Below are 17996 nucleotides of genomic sequence, written 5' to 3'. Positions count from 1 at the left end.
AAAGTCACAGACTTTGCAGATTTAGGTAAATATGATGTTACATAGTTTATATTTGTCAAGTCTTTCTATTCAAGTTTAACAGAAGCATAGAAAAGCAGGTAAACTTAAAACTGATGATCTGAATGTGCTCTAAACCATGCTCAGAAAAACTGTTAGCCCCTCTGGAAAAAAAAAAAAAAACTCTACTAAATGAATAAAGCTTGTTTTATTTTTTTTTTTTTTTAAAAAAAAGCAGGTCCTACTTGAAATGAACTGTACTATACAATAGAAACCACTCCGATTTGTCTTATTATTGTTGTGCTCCCTCTTCCAGCTCAATCAGCTGTAAATGTTCATACTTTTCAGCTCAGCGAGCCACATTATCTGAGGACCTGCTTACAATGATGCCTTCAGACTTTAAAATCTGTTCCTTTTTCTCTGCTGCTGTTAGCTGTCATTTCAGTGTTCAGCTGCTGCAGTCCACCTCAACTCCACTTTCAAAGATGCGCTGAGCATACCATAATAAATAAACCTCTTTGAATTAGTCTCTCTCAAATGAAAAATCGCTAAAGCTTGTAAACACTCCTGTATGGTCCACATAAGGTTGAGTGTCTAAGAAAGGTCATCTGCTCATGTCGCAGCTGTTCCTCCACACATGAGTCCTTCCTGTCAGGGGCTGGAAGAAAGGATGGCTCAGAGCAGAGGGAAGAGAGATGCGCTCTGAGGGCTCATACTCCAGCATTCTCTCTAGGAGATCGAACAAGTGGTGGTGTTCTGTCGCATGTGACAGCAAATATTCCTTGAAAACAAAGAGAGAAGCATGTTATTCAAACAGTGGGCACAGAGCAGGTCATTTCACCTCCACCTGCCTGCAGCTCACCCTTAACGGTTTGCATTTGGACTTGACGTAGCGTCCAGCCTTGGAGCACTCGTTCCAATCTAGATGTTCACGGTGGAAATACTTCTGCTTTCTAAGGGTAAAAAAATTAAATGCCGTCAGATTAAAGTGTTTCAGATGATTTTAAGGGCAAGAAAGTGTACAAGTGTGATACCTGCTCCTTTCAATCATCCTCTGAGGAATTGGTCCCTGCATTCTCTCCATCATAGCAAGATGCTCCTTATTGCCATGCGTCTGTAAAAGGACACAAGATGAAGTGAAGCCCATGACAACAAGGCAAGGTTCATCTCACTTTTCTGCTGAATATGTGACCTGGAATAGTGTGAGGCCTTTGTAGTACTCAAACAAGATGCAGCCAATACTCCACACATCGCACGGCTGACTCCAACCCAGCTCTGTGGGAGAAGGAAGAGCTTTGTTACCCGCTGGACTGACGGCTTCTGGATACTTTTCAGGCTAAAGTTACATTTCTTACCAAGTATGACCTCCGGGGCTCGGTAGTGACGAGTAGAGATGATGACAGAGTGGTGTTCGTGGTCAAAGGTGGCACTGCCAAAGTCAACCAGCCGCACCGTGGTGTTGTTTACCCGCCTTTCGTTGCACTTCTAAATGGATGACAGATGGAAACAGTGAGAAGCCTCCTAACTTCACTCATCATTTAAAGTTTAATCTACATATTTTGCCATTTTTTATGATGTTTGATAAAAAATAAAGTGTATTAGGCCTGAGTAAATAAAACAACATAAATGGTAAAAAGCTATGATGATGATTTTCTTTAGCTACAAAGCAACATGGTGGGACAAAACAAGAACTAGTCCACCAGATTTTTTATTTTTTTTTAAAGCTACTTTTGGCTGCTCTCTTGTTCACGTGTCGCCGTAGCGGCTAACTCTGCATGTTTGATTTGACAGCATTTTACGCCAGTTGCCCTTACTGATGCAACCCCATCCAACAGATAAACCCCCTTAATCCGTGACTTCTTTTTGGGTTGGATTAACCTAATTAGATTAAACAGCTCAATTAACTAACTGAATCAATGTCTCAATTAACCCAGTTAACCTTAAAAAAAAAACCCTGGTCACCATACCAGGAATGTCAACAAGCACGTTTTCTGTAACATCAAATAATTCCGTTTTTTTTTTTCTGTTTGCCTTTGTTTCTCTTTCAGTCTTGGCTGTGTTAAAGCAAATACAGTCATGTGAAGAAGAGCAGTGTCTCAGGACTCTGTGCAGTCCTGTGGAAAAACTAAGGGCACCCAATAATTCATTAGCTTGCAGAACCACTTTTAGTTTGAGGTAATTGTTTTCTGTATGTCTTTATCAGTCTCTCATATCATGATCATTTGCTCATTTTTCTTTGTTGCAGGTATTTGTTTATGCACAGCTAAGAGGTCATTGCAACACCGTGATTCTTTTTTTTTTTTTCTTTTTTCAGGCATCCTGTTGTAGATTTGCTGCTGTGCTTGGGATCATTGTCCCGCTGCATGGCATAATTTGGGCCAAGCTTTACCTGTTAACAGATGGTCTCACTTTTTTTTTTTTTGCTCTCATATTTGACTCTAAAATACTTCGGTATACAGAGGGGTTCACAGTGAACTTAATGACTGCAGGTGCCCAGGTCCTGTGGCTGCAAAACTAGCCCAAATCATCTCCCCTCCACCACAGCTGGTATGAGGTGTTCTGTGTTTAGTTTTCAACAAATGTAGATCTATGTTTTCTTGCCAAACATCTCCAGGTTGGTCTTGTTTGTCCAAAGGACAGTTTCCAGAAGTCATGTGGTTTGATCAGCTGTAACTTTGTAAGCCTAAGTCATGCTGACATGATCTTTTTAGAGAGAAGAGGCTTTCTCCTGCCAACCCTTCCAAACAAGCCAATACTTGTTCAGTCTTCTCCTAATTGTACTGCCATGAACTTTAGCATTTACATGCTAACTGAGGCCTGCAGAGTCTGTGATGTTTGTTTGCTTTTTTTCTGTGTCCACTGCACAGTCTGACCTTGGGCTGAATTTGCTGGGACATCCACTCCTGGGAAGATCGCGGCATTGTGTTAACACACACCTGAATGCTCCAGACCAGCAAACTGCCAAAACATCTGCTTTTACAGAGGTGGTCAAACTTGCTGATGATCAGTTAATTAAATGCAGCACCTGGCTGCTGCTTACCCTCTGAATTCCTATGGAAGCAGTAAGTGTGTACTTACTTTTTCACAGGGCTGCATAGAGTCCTGGGAAAACATTCTTTTTCACATGGCTGTATAATATGACTGGAATAATTGCTAATTAAATAAACTAAAGATTTCCATGAATAAAATTTTATAACAGTATGCCTCAGAGATGGCACCCATTCTTCTGCAGAGGTCAACAAACAAGCTGCAGCCTTCCTGAGCCTATAACGAGAATACATATGGGTGGCTCAGAGTTCTGCTTAAACAAATTTGCACCCAAATGAACACAAAGCCATAAAAACTTATCCCAAGTGTTTCTGTCTTTTTTTTTTTTTTAACATTCCCTTAAGGGCCCAGCTTTCATGCCTACAGCTGTTTCTGACCTTCTCAGCATTGTATATGAGGGAGTAGTCTGAGTTGACAAAGAGGATGTTCTCGGGCTTCAGGTCAGTGTGAGTCAGCTTGTTGTCATGGAGAACTGCAGAGGAGACAGAGCAAGAGGGAGAGGAGGGAATTAAACTGAGTAAATTTATCAGGAGCAGACGCCCTCCTCTGGTCAAATCTCGGTTGGTTGGCCGGTTAAACAGATGGATGTCATGATAGATTTACAGGAGCTAATTAAATTTTAGTGAAGAAAATATTGCAAAGCTTATACATCAGAAACCCAAATAAAGCCATCCCATCTGATAAAATGTTGGTTTAATTAAAGCAAGAGAAAATCTTTGATAGTGTGATGTGTCGTTGCCAAGGGGCAACATCCAGGGCTGAAAGTGAAACCAAGGTGACGCTGCCAAAAACTAAAGCTGCTCTAATGGCTGGTTCCAAAAGCAAGTCAGTCCCCATTGACCCCTGTGTTAAAAAGCATGTTTACAGCCTGGTACAAAACCAGTTTTGGCCTCTACAGATAGTTTCCTCTTTCATAACAACTCTACAGAGGTGACTTTTGTTTTGTTTTTTTTACGACTTATCCATCTGTACATTGGAGTTAGAGGCATACCTGCTTTGATTGTCAGGTGTCCTAATGCATGCATTTTAATGAGTTTTTAATAGAAACCTTTATTATTATAATGTGCTGTGTTGTGCTTCAGTATTTGATCTGTACATTGCACTTGTACAGGTTTCATGCAAATATGAAAACTTCTGCCTCCAATAAATATGGTGATGGCCAAAAAGGTAGTGCTACAGCTGCAGAATGCATAGTCCAAAACCAGAGCGTGATCTCACAGTGGCTACATCCATCTCTTAAACAATCTGTGGTTGCAGTTCAGCTTTAATGGTGTTTATGTTTGCATTTCAAATATTTAAGCGTGTGCTCTTCTGTTGTTCCGTTGGATAATTATGGGCCATAGTTGGCAGCATCCTGTTTCATTCTGAAGTTAATTTGTCCGTAAATTGTCGAGTAAATTACGTTACGGCATCATAACAAATGTTTGCACTGATTATTAAATCAGTGCTTGGTATGGCTAGATATAGCAGACTTCCTTTTTAACCATGCTTGTAGCACACTGTGTCTCAAGCCATTTGCTCTTTACTCAATAGTGCCCTTTTTTTTGAGTAGTTAAGCTGTAAAGAGCCTTCAAAAACTCCCAGTGAAACAAAAAAGTTGTCTCCAGGGGCATGTGCACTACGCTGCAGTAGTATTGTCTTGCTGAAATATGCACAGCTTTCTCTGAAAAAGTCATCTGGATAGGAGCACATGCTGCTCTAAAACCTGTAGACTCCTTTCAGCACTGATGGTGCCTTTCCAGATGTGCACGCCGCCGATTCCACAGGCACTAATTCACCTCCATACCATCAGAGATGCAGGCTTTTGAATTAAGCACTGATAACAAGCTGGATGGTCTCTCTTTGCTGTAGTCCAAAGGACGCGGCATCCATGTTTTCCAAAAAAAAAAAAAAAAAATCCAATTTTGATTAGTTTGACCACAGAACAGCTTTTCATTTTGCCTCAGTCCATTTTAAATGAGCTTTGGCCCAGAGAAGACAGCAGTGTTTCTGGATCATGTTCACACATGGCTTCTTCTTTGTATGACTGAGCTTTAGCCTGCATCTGTGGCACAGAGAACTGTGTTCACAGACAATGATTTCTGCAAGCGTTCCTGAGCCCATGCAGTGATGTCCATGACAGAATCATGTCTGTTTTTAATGCAGTGCCATCGAAGATCGCAGACATCCAACATTTATTTTTAGCCTTGCACAAAGAGATTTCTCCAGATTCCCTGAATCTTTTGATATTATGTACTGTTGATGATGAGATAGACAAACTCTTTGCAATTTTATGTTGAAGCACATTATCCTGAAATTGTTAATTTGTAGATGCAGTTTTTTTGCAGATTGATGAACCTTTGCAGATCTTTACTTCTGATAAATTCTTCCTCTCTAAGATGCTATTTTTATACCCAACCATGTTACTGACCTGTTCCAGTGAACCTAATTATTTGCAAAATGGTCCTCCAGCTGTTTCTTTTCAGTATCACCTACTTTTCCAAACTCTTTCTTAAAATTGTCCATTTCTATTTCTCAGTTTAACCATTTGATATGCTTTCTATGTTCTATTAAATATTGGTTTATGGTATTACAAATCATTGCATTCTGTTTTTATTTACATTTGGCCAAATTATTTACCTGACCAAGTTATTTATAGGGCCATAGTAATAAATATGACATCATGAGGGAGCTCAGTTTGTCACTGACCTGTTACTTTAACTTGGCCTGCAGTTTTTAAAACAGAGGAATGTGCACAATTTTCAGATAATATTTACCCTCTAAATAACCTGTTTGCTGTAATCTGCTTAGTATCATCACTGACATTAAAGCAGAGGTATAGAAGACAAGAGAAAATGGTGCTGCACAGTCTGCATGATGCATATTGAACTCACAGCTGACAGCGTGGCAGATCTGCTGGGCCATGTGTCGGACCTGGTTCATTGGAAATGGCAGGAAGTTGTTTGATTTTAAGAAGTCAAATGTGCTGAGAGACAGCAGCTCAAAGGAGATGCACACATGGCCATAGTAGTTAAACCAGTGGAGCATCTGCACGCAGTTACTGATGGGAAAGAGAGGGGGGGGGGGAAAGAGGTGAAACATGAAGCACGTGAAACAAGTGACATCATTTCAGCCCCGTTCATAACCACAGGCTCACTGTTTGTTGGGCGGATCGTTCTCACTGATCTTCTCCAGCACGTTGATTTCCAGTTTAGCTGCTTCTCTGTATTTGTCCTTGTTTTTAATGATCTTCAGTGCAATTTGACTTCCTCCTCTGTGTGTTTAAACAGAGTTTTTTAAAAGCAATAACCCACACACACACTGCATATTGGTTCAACTTGAATTTCTAAGTGAAAAAGTTACCTGCTGTGGTCCACACACTGAACCACTTTTCCAAAAGTCCCCTCGCCCAAAGTGTCGACTATCTCATCTGTAAGACAGATTGTGATCAGCTTAATGATGGAGCAGCATAAAGAGGCTGCTCACTCTTCCTTCATCTATACTATCACCTACATCTGTCTTCAAGGATGTCACCACTTTTGTAGATCAGGTGACCGTTTTCAGAGTCCCTCTTACTGTCTTCTGCAGCCTTGCCGCTGCCCCTCTGTAAACAAAGTCAGCTGCATTCATGACAAAGATTTAAAAAATCTGCTTCTGTCACAGTCCAAGTAAAAACAGACTAACATCTGACCTCTGGGTCACCAGCTGGACATATCCATGCATGGTTATAAAAGCTCACACAGCTTTGTGTATTTCCTGCTGCTGAGACTGTCCTAACACAGCCATGATTAATGCATTAAGCTTGATGGCAAAGACATGAGCCTGCTCCAAATGGGGCTAATGAGAAATGCCAGATGACTCTTTTTGAAGGAGCTGAGGCTCTATTTACATCTACATTCTGAGACTGTTATTAATATCAGAAGCTCAGCATGTGAGTAAGTGACACTTAGCGCAGGGCATGAGCCACTGACATAAATAAACACATCCAATCTGCATGGGATTTATTGTTAGAAAGCTGGAGATCTTTAAGAGATCTCCACGTAGTGCAGCTGGTTAAAAGTAAATCACACAGATTCAGAAAGAGATGCAAGAACGTGCGCAAAAAATGCAGATACTCACAGAAAGGCAGAGGCAAATACAGTCCAGAAAACCCTTAAATAGAGAATACAGCTCTGTCTTTCCCATCACACAGCAGTGCAGATCTACTCTGGGAAAAGACGAGCCTGAGCAGAAGAGAAGGGGATGGAGGGATGTCGCAATGAGATGAAGGCGAGAGGCAGGTGAAGAGTCGGCAGGAGCAAAAGACAGCAAGGAGTTGTGGAGAGAAAAAGCGCCAAGGTGGGGACAATAAATATTCAAGCAGTGGCACAGGAACAAACTAGAGGACGTGGAGTTGTGACAAAGTAAAAAATAGCCTGCAGTGTTGTCAGCGGAAACCAGAAGCGCAAGGAAGACATGACAACAAAGTCTAGCCACAAAAGTGACAAAGGAAAAAAAAAACAATTTCAGGAAGATTAAAGAAAAAGTAAAAGGCAAACACAGAAAATAAGCGATTAAGACAGCTGAAGTGCAGACAAACCCCAAAAAGTGCGGAACAGAATGACAGAGACGAGAGACGGCTGAGACGGACGCTAAGAATAAACTTTGGTCGCAACCCCCTGAGAAAGTCTTCAGAGGAGAGTCAAGATGTGGTCACAGGGGCTGAGTGGATCCAGTTTCACCTAACTTATTTACTCTTCACCTTGCACCTCCTTAACCCCGGCAGTATGTTTTTCCATACCCGACCTCCTCTGCATGCTACAGATACTTTATACAGTCAACGCTTTCTTCACAGAAATAACTGGCAAAGGTCATATAATGTTGTTTATTTTGCGGTTCAAAGGAACACAGTTCTCGAACAGAGTGTGCAGAATAACAAGAGGGCAGTTCATTAAAGTTTGATCACAGATAAAACAATCAAAACTGTTAAACCAGTTATCCGAAATCTCATAAAGCTGGTCTCATAAGCAATAAGGAACAATTACAATCGCATAAAAAGACCAGATAAAATGCTTCTCACAAAATGATCTCTCACAAAACATTTAATTCATGTGGCCGTTTTGTATGTATGAAACAGTTTGAACTTGAACCAGAAGTTTACAGTCTGACTTTAATGCAGGAAAAGTCCCAACAGGAGGCCCACGGCTGCTTCGCTGACTGTTTCCATGTTACAACATCAGATGCATTTCTTCATAGCTGGAGCCAGGAAATATCAAGATGTCACCATAGGGCTCATCCTGCTCCGCACGCAGCTTCCTGGCAGATAAAGACACTACACGCCAACATAACACACACACACACAAACAGTTACTGAAACAGGCTCTATTTACATAAAGGAAATAAAAGTCTTCTTATTAAACTGGTTTGAATGCTGGTTCACTTGTGGTTCCTAGGATACTGAAAAGCAGAATGGGAGGCGGAGCCTTCAGCTTTCAGGCTCCTCTTCTGTGGAAACAGCTCCCAGTTTGGATTTGGGAGACGGGCACCCTCTCTCCTTTTAAGATTAGGCTTAAAACTTTCCATTTTGATCAAGCTAATAGTTAGGGCTGGATCAGGTGACCCTGACCCCTTAATTAGTTATGCTGCAATAGGCCTGAACTGCTGGGGGGTTCCCATGATGCACTGAGATGTTTCTTTTTCACTCACCTCTTTTCACTCTCAGTGTTTATACACATCTGCATTTAATCATTGATTAATATTAATCTCTGGCTCTCTTCCACAGTGTGCCTTGTCCATTCTCCGACCCCTCACCCCTAACCTGTTGCAGCAGATGACTGCCCCTCCCTGAGCCTGGTTCTGCTGGAGGTTTCTTCCTGTTAAAAGGGAGTTTTTCCTTCCCACTCTCACCAAGTGCTGCTCATAGGGGGTTGTTTTGGTTGTTTATTGTATGGTTTGTACTTTACAATATAAAGCGCCTTAAGGGAACTGTTTGTTGTAATTTGGTGCAATAAAAAAAAAAAACTGAGTTGAATTAAATTAAATCAAATGACTATGAATGTACATGAAGCACCAGTGTGTTTGTTGTTGGTTCCAACAGCATTGGGTCATTACTGAAGCATCCACTAGTGACACCGCTTGTTATTTTCTTGAGACTTAACTCAGGACTTGTTTAAACTGAAGCTCACGCATCATTACTCGAGGACTACGACAGAGAGCTTCCTCTACCATAGATGCTGTAACACGATGATTCGATAAGTGCCTCCTTACCCAGCAGCCGATGAAAAATGTTGCTGACAGTTTTGCGGGTGACCTCAGGCGGCAAGAGGGACTGAAAAAGCACAGTCTCTGCTTCAGCCAACTCTGGTATCAAACTGGAAACAAACAAACCATATATCAGTCTTTGAATCAAACTCAAAGATCAGGAGAAAATAAAAAGAAAGTCATCTCTGTTTTACCCAGGAGGCTCTGCAGCTACTCTCTCAGGCAGCTTGTCTACCACCTCTGGGATGTCCTGCATTATAGAAACAGACCTGGAGACAGTGGACCTGCCAAAAGATGTGTGCGCATAAGTGTGATTGCTCAGACACACCCACACGCAGAGAGATCTTTCTCTGATGCCTACCCTTCAGATGTGTACAAGGGGGAGATCTCTCGAGACACCTCTCTTTGGTCAGTTCCCTCCAGTGGCAGTGTATCCTGGGCTGGATGTACACATGCATATTAAATGAATACATCCTTTTGCCACGAGTGATATTTGCCTCAACCAACCTCTAACCTCGGCCTCAGGCCATGTGAATGCACAGAACACTTTAGCTTGTGCCAAATGCATCTGCAATGCTAACACACTGAGGACAAAATGTTATGCCCGGTGAAGCTTAAAAGAACTGCCTGTTTAAATCTAGAATTTGTCTCTGTTCAGTTTTGTGTGTTATGAATTTCTACATTAAGATGGATGTAGCCACTGTGACAGCACCCTCTGGTTAGTGAGATCCCGTTGAAGCCACAACCTGAGCGTTTCTTTTCGTCCCCTCACCTCCACCCAGTTGTGGCTGTCAGCGCTCTAGAAATAAAATTGAATCGAATTTTGTTTTGCAAATCTTGGTGTTTTAAAATCATATGTGATGAGCAATTGGTTGATTTAGAATCAGATGGACCTGCACACAGTAGCAGCACGTCAATCACAATGTAGGCCCGGCCTAAAGCATTTATGGTTCTTTTTTTTTTATAATGTAACAAAAGAAAAGACCTGAACCTATCACCTGGAATCTTAAACTCTTCAGAAGTGTTTACTAAGCCAGAAGTTGGGTTGTTTTTCCTGAGACTTTTTTTGCAATAAGAGGAGTCGCCCCCTGCTGGCCATGACACTTAAGCAGCGGCTTCAATTTTTAGAAATGGAATCTACATCTATCTTTATATACAGCTGATAATTTTACCTGAAATATCAAGCATCTCTGTTTCTGCCATTTCTCTGGGGACCTGCATTCGCACACAGACACATATAATGAGTTAATGACCTTCAGTATTTTTCCAAAGCATCGCTGCACACAAAACACTTTGCCACACCTCTCTCTCGTGAGCCTCCATCATCTCACGCTCTCCCTCCTTTTCAGAATCAGTGGATTCGGGGCCTCTCTCCCCGGCCTGCAGGTCCGAGCCTGAGAGGGGTGTGATGGTTGCACTCTGTCTCCATAGAAACTGAACCTCTTCAGGCAAGACTGCAGGGGGAAAAATAGCTTTGTGGTTTATTTTTGAAAAGGTTACTTGAGTCACACCATTAATAGAGCTGGGGCGGCTGCTGAGTGTAAAAAGTGAGGGAAACAAATAGAATTCAAGGTTCCACGTGCAGCTTTGTACTGCAGCAATTTAGAGAAAACAGCATGAAAAATGTCAGCAGTTAGATTATTAGAAACCTCTAATCAGAAGAGAAAGAGGCTTGCAGCATAGTATGGCCATACTAGAAAATCATTAGTGTAGGAATGCATGCATTGCTCTACTCAATTTCGACCTAAGTTAAGAATAGGTGAGATTTTAGGCGTATTTTTAGGGTGATGTGAGGATGCTTTGCTCTATTTTTAGCAGCTGTGATACTGACAGGTGCAGGGCTTGTTGAAGAGATCAGCAGCAGGAAGGATCCGCTGAGAGGAAAGTGGGGCGAGACGTGGACGCCTGGTCTCGGTCAAAGGGTCGTCAATCTGCTGCTGCAGAACGTCCTGGGAGAGCTGCGTCTCCGGGTCGAAGAAGATCAGCTGCCTCCTTCTCCTCTTCCTCTTCTTCACCTCTGGTGGAGACACATCCTGGTGGTTGGAGGAAGTAGATTTACCAGAGGGTACAACTTTAGGGATTTGTAAGTTGTAACTTATGTCTTGTTGTAATGTCATAAGCCATCAGTAAAAGACAGTTAGGGGCATTTTTGGAGCGTCATCATAGAGCTGACCTCTAGCTGGTGTTTATCTTCCACCAGAATGGAATGCTTTCAGGGAGGTATCACACTCAAATTTAAGAAATTTCTACACCTTTAAAAGATCTGAACAAAGAAAAATGACAATAATTTTCCCAGGAAAACAATTTTATCTTTCAACAATGATTCAAAGGATGCAGTTTGTTGCTTGTAAGACAGGTGCCAACACTTCAGGTCTCAGTGCAGCGGCTGCTAAATGGACTGGTTCTTAAATCGGGCTTTTGAACTCTACATGAGCACTTTATACAACATGTCTCATTCACCCACATTCATGCGAGCACTTTCCGTCTAGCATTCACACTCTGATGAACACATTGGGAGCAACTCGGGGTTCAGTATCTTGCCCAAGGATACTTTGACACAGAGACTGGAGCAGCCCGGAATCAAACTACACACCTTCTAATTAGTAGATGGCCTGCTCTACCTTCTGAGCAACAGCCACTTTGAAAGTGGCATGGTTGTTGTTGAGTATTTCAGAAACTGCTGCTCTACTGGGATTTTTTTTTTTCCGCACAACCATCTCTAAGGTTTACAGAGAATGAGCCGAAAAAGAGGAAATATCCAGTGAGCAGCAGTTCTCTGAGCAAAAATCTCTTGTTGATGCCAGAGCTCAGAGAAGAACAGCCAGACTGCTTTGAGATGATAGGAAAGCAAATAACCAATCGTTACAACCAGGGTGTGCAGAAGAGCATCTCTGAATGCACAACATGTTGAACCTTGAAGCAGATGGGCTAAGGCAGCAGAAGACCACAGCAGGTGCCACTCCTGTCAGCTAAGAACAGGAAACTGAGGCTACAATTGACACAGGCTCACCAACACTGGACAATAAAAGATTGGAAAAATGTTGCTTGGTCTGATGAGTCTTTATTTCTAGTGCAACACTCAGATGGTAGGGTCAGAATGTGGTGTAAACAACCTGAAGGCATAGATCCAAACAGCTCAGGCTGATGAATATATAATGTTGTGGGAGATGTTTTATTGGCACACTCCGGACCCCTTTAAGTACCAACTGAGCATTGTTTAAACCCCACAGCCTACCTGAGTATGGTTGCTGACCATGTCCATCCCTTTATGACAACAGTGTACCCAACTTCTACAGGTCAGCAGGTCAACAGGATAACACATGTCACAAAGCTCATATTTTCTCAAACTGAACATCGCAGCAGCAGAAAGAGTGAAGAACATGTTCACTCGACTCAAATGGCCTCCACAGTCACCTGATCTCCATCCAACAGAGCACCTTTGGGATGTGGCGAAATGGGAGAGTCACACCACACATGTGCAGCCAACAAATCTGCAGCAACTGTGTGATGCTATCATGTCAATATGGACCAAAATTCATGAGGAATGTTTGCAGCACTTTGTTGAATCTGTGCCATGAAAAAGTAGATTTGAATGGAAACGGGGGTCCAACCCAGTACTAACAAAGGTGTACCTAATGAAGTGTCCAGTGAGTGTGTATTTCATTAAGTAGGACCTGTCTTAGTCATAAGCACCATCTCAAAAGTCAAACTCATAAGTAAAAAGCCAGCACCTCCAACTCCAAACTTCGTTCATGCCTTTCATGTATCTTTGCTGCAGAGGGTGGCAAAGGCAGGCCGGGCACAGAGACGGGGGTGAGCTGGTCTATGGGGGACTTCTCCACAGGCATGTCTGACTCTTCCTGAGGCAACAAAATGGCTTCCTCACTGGAAACAATAGTGGGCTGCAATCTGACACAGGTACAAACAGAGTCAGCGGATCACTGTGCATTTGTGGTGGTGCTTTTGTTTTGTTTTTTGTCTACATAAGCGTCTATAAGTTACTCTAGAGTGGATCCCGTGATCTCCTTTGTTCCCTCTTTCTCCGGTTCTCCCACTCTTTCTTCCCTTTCCACCTCTATTTCTTCTTCTCCCGGTGCCACCTTTTCTCCTGGCATCTCCAAATCTCCTGTTAGAAAAGGTTAAAGGAAAAAAAAAAAACATACTAATAACTGACATCTCTCCTTCATTCTACTCTTTTTTTTTTTCTTGAAAATGCTTATTGCTCACACGCAAACAGAAGCTCATAGTTTTGCCACACACCTTCTGGAAAGTGATCTGTTTGTGCCAGCAGGAGGTCAATGGTGTCTACCTGGTCATCAACGAGCTCTGCACCCTCAAACTAGCAGTGAAAAGAAGGCAGATGAGGAACAAAAATCAAAGAGAAATTACACTGAAAAATCTGTTTTCTTTTTACAGCCGTACCTCAGCGATGGGGATACCAACAGGCTCCGCCTCTCTCAGAGTGATGGCTTCTGGAGTTACAGTTATACCTGAGAAAACAGAATCCTTAATGGACATTAATAAAAAAAAGTCACAATTTCAACAGCAGCTCCACAGAGGCCAGCAGAAGCTATGACTAATCACGTTTTTAAATTAAAGTGCTCTCTTCTGCAGAGTGAATTTTAGCTTAACGAACCCCTCCTGACTCTGTGGCATCACGTTCTGAAAATTAACTGTTTGAAGGCGCGCTGCTCGGACCTGCCGTTTCTTTCTGCTCTGTACTCCTGACTGGATTTGCAATGTGAGCTCCGTCCTGCTGGAATTCTTTGTTCATATCACTGCACGAAACCTGACGTGCTGCACATCCCTGGTCACATTTCTACAGATAATCAGGATTTCCAGCATTTCAAGCATACAGGACCTTTGTTTTTGTGCTTTTTCTCAGCTGTCAATCAATTAATATTTTAAACCCTTTGTATTTAGACCTGAAAAATAAAGCCAGTGAGCTGAGATTATTTTGTTAGATTAGTACAGGTTTATGTGCTTAAAATCATTACCGAAAGCCACTTTTCAATGTAACTGGTCAGTGAATACGCTTTGAACAACAGGCCTTGAAAAGGTGCTGCAGGGATTTACTGTTTCACTGCCGTAAAGCAGAGAGATTTTACAGTTCCAATAAAAGCCAGGAGCAACTTATTGTTAGACTCCAAATGCTTAGGAAAAACTAACGCCATGTTTTACAGTGAAAATGTTTTTATCTCCCAGTTGTGTTGAAGTAAATATGATAAGCAGTGTGTGAAAGATTAAGTACACCATTCCTGCTTCCATAAGAATTAAGAGGTTGATTAGCAGCTAATTAAAAGTGCTTGATTAATGCCATACTCCAGTAACCAATGTTTTCTCATATTCATATATTTTAAGTTATTTTAAGAACTGCTAAGGAACACATACATTATTTTTTAGTATGCCTTAATACACAAAACCTTAGCAATGAAAAGGCATGTGCTTTTGCACATGACTCTGCATGTCATTACAGGACTTTAACACATCCTACCACTTTCTAGCGCAGCAGCAGCAGCTGGACTGATCAGTTCAGGATGCTCAGGAGAAGCTTCTCTCAGATACTCCCGACTCATCTGAGAATCAATACAGCCAGATGACTCTTAGTTTATGAACTAATGAGATGATTTACAGCTCCATCTTCACTTATTAACTTCTATTATTCATAGGGTTAGTTGTGACCTGTATCAGTGTACTGGGGCTGGGCATGGTGTCCTGCAGCTGCATCACTCCAAATAGAGGGTCAGGAGCTCCTTCTGTGTCCTCCAGTAGAGCCAAGAAATCTGGCAGGACCAGAGATGGTCTGGAAAACAACAGGAAGATCAGTAGCAGGAAAAGGCTGTTATTTTGTGCTTGTACATGAAGGTAAATGTGCTGAGCACCATTCTTCACCTGCTGTGGTCATCCAAATCAATTTTCTGTGAGGTTCTCTGTTTGGCCATCTGTCCCACAATGGACTGAAGTTCCTCTATAAGGACAGAAGCTCATCAACATCAAGAGCACTTATGCCATTCCTTCCCAGTGTGTTAATGCCTCCTTACCCAGAAAAAGAGCACACTGCCGGTGGTAGACCACAATGACACCATACTGGAGCTGGGAGGACAGGTAGAGGGAGAAGCGAGGCCGTGGCAGACCCAGATGAGGTGGCGGGACCCGCTCCAGGACATAGTTTATGATGTTGTCACTGGATGGACATTAGCTGTATTTTAACATCTAAGCCAACTATAAATATGAGAAACTGATTCAAATAACTCCTCACCAGGTGCTTCCAACGTTGACTTTCAGGAAATCGCGGCGGGGAACTCTGATGCCTTTTGTAGCTACCAGCCTGAAATGGGCACAAGGCACTGATGCAGTCTGATTTCATATTTTATTAAAGATGAATATCAAGATTAAAAGCTAAAGAATGAAGGGAACTAGAGAATGTGTAACTTTTTTTAAACTGTACAAAAGAAGAACCAAAGACAGTCTATGGTTAGGAACAGTTTATGGGACCATTGAATTAAATCCCCACAGACCTTTCCTGCCACTTGCGGTTGTGGCCCTTTTTTTTTTTTTAAGTAAAACTGAGAAAATATCAGTTATAAATGTGAATATATTCTTATAGTTTTGACACAATTTGAAGCTTGATGCTGGATTTTGGTCAGTATGTGTTGCTTGCATGGACTCAGTTGTTTGAATCATTACAAATATACTGATAAAAGAGGCTCACTGATAAACCACAACCCCAATCCCAAAAAAGTTGGGACACTGTGCAAAACGTAAATTCAAAATAGAATCCAAGGATTTGCAAATCTCATAAATACATATTTTATTCATAATAAAACATTTCAAATATTTAAACTGAGAAAATGTACCAGTTTAGGAAAAAACATAAAGGTCATTTATGTTTTCAGTTGGTGAATGGTCTGCAGGCAGGCCAGTTCAGCCTCCAGTTCCATAGACAGCTATGTAGTTACGAATTCACACAATTCCATAGGCAGTATTGCATGGAATACACCCCCACACCATCAGAGATGCAGGCTTTTGAATTGAGCACTGATAACAAGCTGTATAGTCCCTCTCCTCTTCCGTCCATGTTTTTTTGTCCCACCACAGAACAGTTTTCCACTTTGCCTCAGTCCATCTTAAATGAGATTTGGCTCAGAGAAGACAGCAGTGTTTCTGGATCATGTTAACTTATGGTTTCTTCTTTGCATGATAGAACTTTAACCCGGCTGTGTGGATGTCAGAGTGAATTGTGTTCACAGACAGCAGTGATCTCCATGACAGAATCATGTCTGTTTTTAATGCAATGCCGCCTGAGGGCATCCAGTAATGGTTTTCAGCCTTGTCTCTGAATCTTCGGATGATATTATGTACTGTAGATGACGAGATATTTAAAGACTTTGCAATTTTATATTAAGGAAATTGTTCCATCAGATTGGTGCCCTCTGCCCATCTCTACTTCTGATCAATTCTGCCCAAAAAGATATTCTTTTACACCCAATCATGTTAGCAGTTAACCTAATTAGTTGCATGTCAGTTTGCTGCTCTGCAGCTGGGACAAGGTGTTGAAAATAAGTGCTATTTTTAAAGTACACATTGGTGCATGAGAAGTTCTTCTAGCTTAGGCACATTGGTAATCTACCAGTTTTTAACCTTTTATGGATGCAGTTTAATTTGCTTTTCAACTAATATTGATCAAAATTCTTTTGTTCAATATATAAATTCCTATTTTACAGATATAAAAATGTCTGAACATACCTTGCAAAGTTGGGAATGCCCTCATTTTACACCTAGGAATCACGTAGCCTTTGATCTCTCCATCTTCAAAGCTAACGCCTTTTATAAACAGCTTCAAACACTTTAAACTTTGTTTACATTTGCTTTACCTCAGATGCACCTGCACTCTTTCTTAATCCAGTTAAATAAATGCACACTCAAAAGGTACTTTGAAATATAGCTGAATATGAGTTTTAAATACACAAAAATGTCAGTAAAATGTATGTAAAAATGATAAAGCACCAAACTCCCTCCTCAGCTGTGACATACAGCGCACTGGACATTTTCCAGTGAGGAAGCGCATACATTTGATCACTCCTAACAGGTCAACAGATATATGCCTCTAATCAGGCTTTTAGAGGCTAAATTATTGATATGTTTAACCACTTCAAATGTACATAAATGTCCTGTTCTGTCTGGTTAAAGGACAACTGGGGCACAAAATGGAACCACTTGTGAGCCTGAATGTAGACTTCAGGGGTTTGTGCGGAATAGCAGCACTGTTGGGAAGCTTTTTTATGGTTTGGAATGAATCTAAGATAATGTTTTACTATCAATCCTTTTTTAAGATATCCCATCCATGAGGTTAGTTAACACTCCACTGATATAATCTAATTAGCCTTCTGACTAAGCACTGTGGAGTACACCTAAAAAGCTCAATTTAAAGATTTTTAAAAGATTTTTACTCACCAGATGGTAGAAAAGCATCCTGTGTGACGCTTTAAAACTGCAGGGTAGTAAAACATTTTAGCAAAGGTTTTAAAAAATAATAATACAATCAAATAGGCGATAAAAGCTGACAGATTACAGCTTCTTGGTCTACATCGGAGCCGATTCTGTCCACTGTGTGGGATGCGTGTTAGCCAGTTTGTTTATTTGTTTGAGACAAGATGGTTGGTCAGTCCTTCTGTGAGCATTTACGTGATTTGCTGGTCACTCTGGAGCCTCAACAGTGAGAGCTTGAACTA

At 41.5% G+C, this 17996-nt stretch overlaps 2 protein-coding genes across 2 annotated transcripts; both read right to left on the bottom strand.

The window, feature by feature from the left end:
- Window positions 1–387: 387 nt before the first annotated feature.
- On the bottom strand, window positions 388–7309 carry clk2b (CDC-like kinase 2b). The gene is made up of 11 exons (XM_030750127.1): window positions 7144–7309; window positions 6538–6628; window positions 6388–6454; window positions 6182–6298; window positions 5919–6085; window positions 3423–3517; window positions 1353–1482; window positions 1190–1272; window positions 1032–1111; window positions 860–950; window positions 388–778 (listed from the first exon to the last, which is right to left on the bottom strand). Exons 1-11 carry the CDS (start codon window positions 7207–7209, stop codon window positions 602–604), a joined length of 1164 nt encoding a protein of 387 aa, XP_030605987.1. The 5' UTR covers window positions 7210–7309; the 3' UTR covers window positions 388–601.
- Window positions 7310–7892: 583 nt separating this feature from the next.
- On the bottom strand, window positions 7893–17774 carry LOC115794052 (meiotic recombination protein REC8 homolog). Its single transcript, XM_030749289.1, has 17 exons — window positions 17719–17774; window positions 15524–15592; window positions 15306–15448; window positions 15157–15232; window positions 14947–15067; window positions 14759–14840; window positions 13687–13754; window positions 13525–13603; window positions 13267–13390; window positions 12996–13173; window positions 11096–11297; window positions 10567–10718; window positions 10437–10479; window positions 9626–9704; window positions 9459–9548; window positions 9271–9374; window positions 7893–8335 (listed from the first exon to the last, which is right to left on the bottom strand). The coding sequence occupies exons 1-17, from the start codon at window positions 17772–17774 to the stop codon at window positions 8232–8234; spliced, it is 1770 nt and encodes a 589-aa protein (XP_030605149.1). The 3' UTR covers window positions 7893–8231.
- Between the last annotated feature and the right edge of the window lie 222 nt (window positions 17775–17996).

Source organism: Archocentrus centrarchus, chromosome 16 (assembly GCF_007364275.1).
Source record: "Archocentrus centrarchus isolate MPI-CPG fArcCen1 chromosome 16, fArcCen1, whole genome shotgun sequence".
NCBI lineage: Eukaryota > Metazoa > Chordata > Actinopteri > Cichliformes > Cichlidae > Archocentrus > Archocentrus centrarchus.
The sequence above is the reverse complement of the archived record's forward strand: the minus strand, read 5'-3'. Positions and strand labels throughout refer to the sequence as shown.

Bases quoted from the DNA above. Each gene is read 5' to 3' on its own strand.
- clk2b (XM_030750127.1), bottom strand. From the start codon at position 7,209: ATGGGAAAGACAGAGCTGTATTCTCTATTTAAGGGTTTTCTGGACTGT. The intron at 3,518-5,918 runs GTGAGTTCAATA...TCTCCTCTGCAG, and splicing joins GATCTGCCACGCTGTCAGCT to TTCTCCATGACAACAAGCTG. The intron at 1,112-1,189 runs GTCACATATTCA...GTCCTTTTACAG, and splicing joins AAGGCCTCACACTATTCCAG to ACGCATGGCAATAAGGAGCA.
- LOC115794052 (XM_030749289.1), bottom strand. From the start codon at position 17,774: ATGTTTTACTACCCTGCAGTTTTAAAGCGTCACACAGGATGCTTTTCT. The intron at 15,449-15,523 runs GTGAGGAGTTAT...ATGTCCATCCAG, and splicing joins GTCAACGTTGGAAGCACCTG to TGACAACATCATAAACTATG. The intron at 9,549-9,625 runs GTAGGCATCAGA...ATCTTTTGGCAG, and splicing joins CCCTTGTACACATCTGAAGG to GTCCACTGTCTCCAGGTCTG.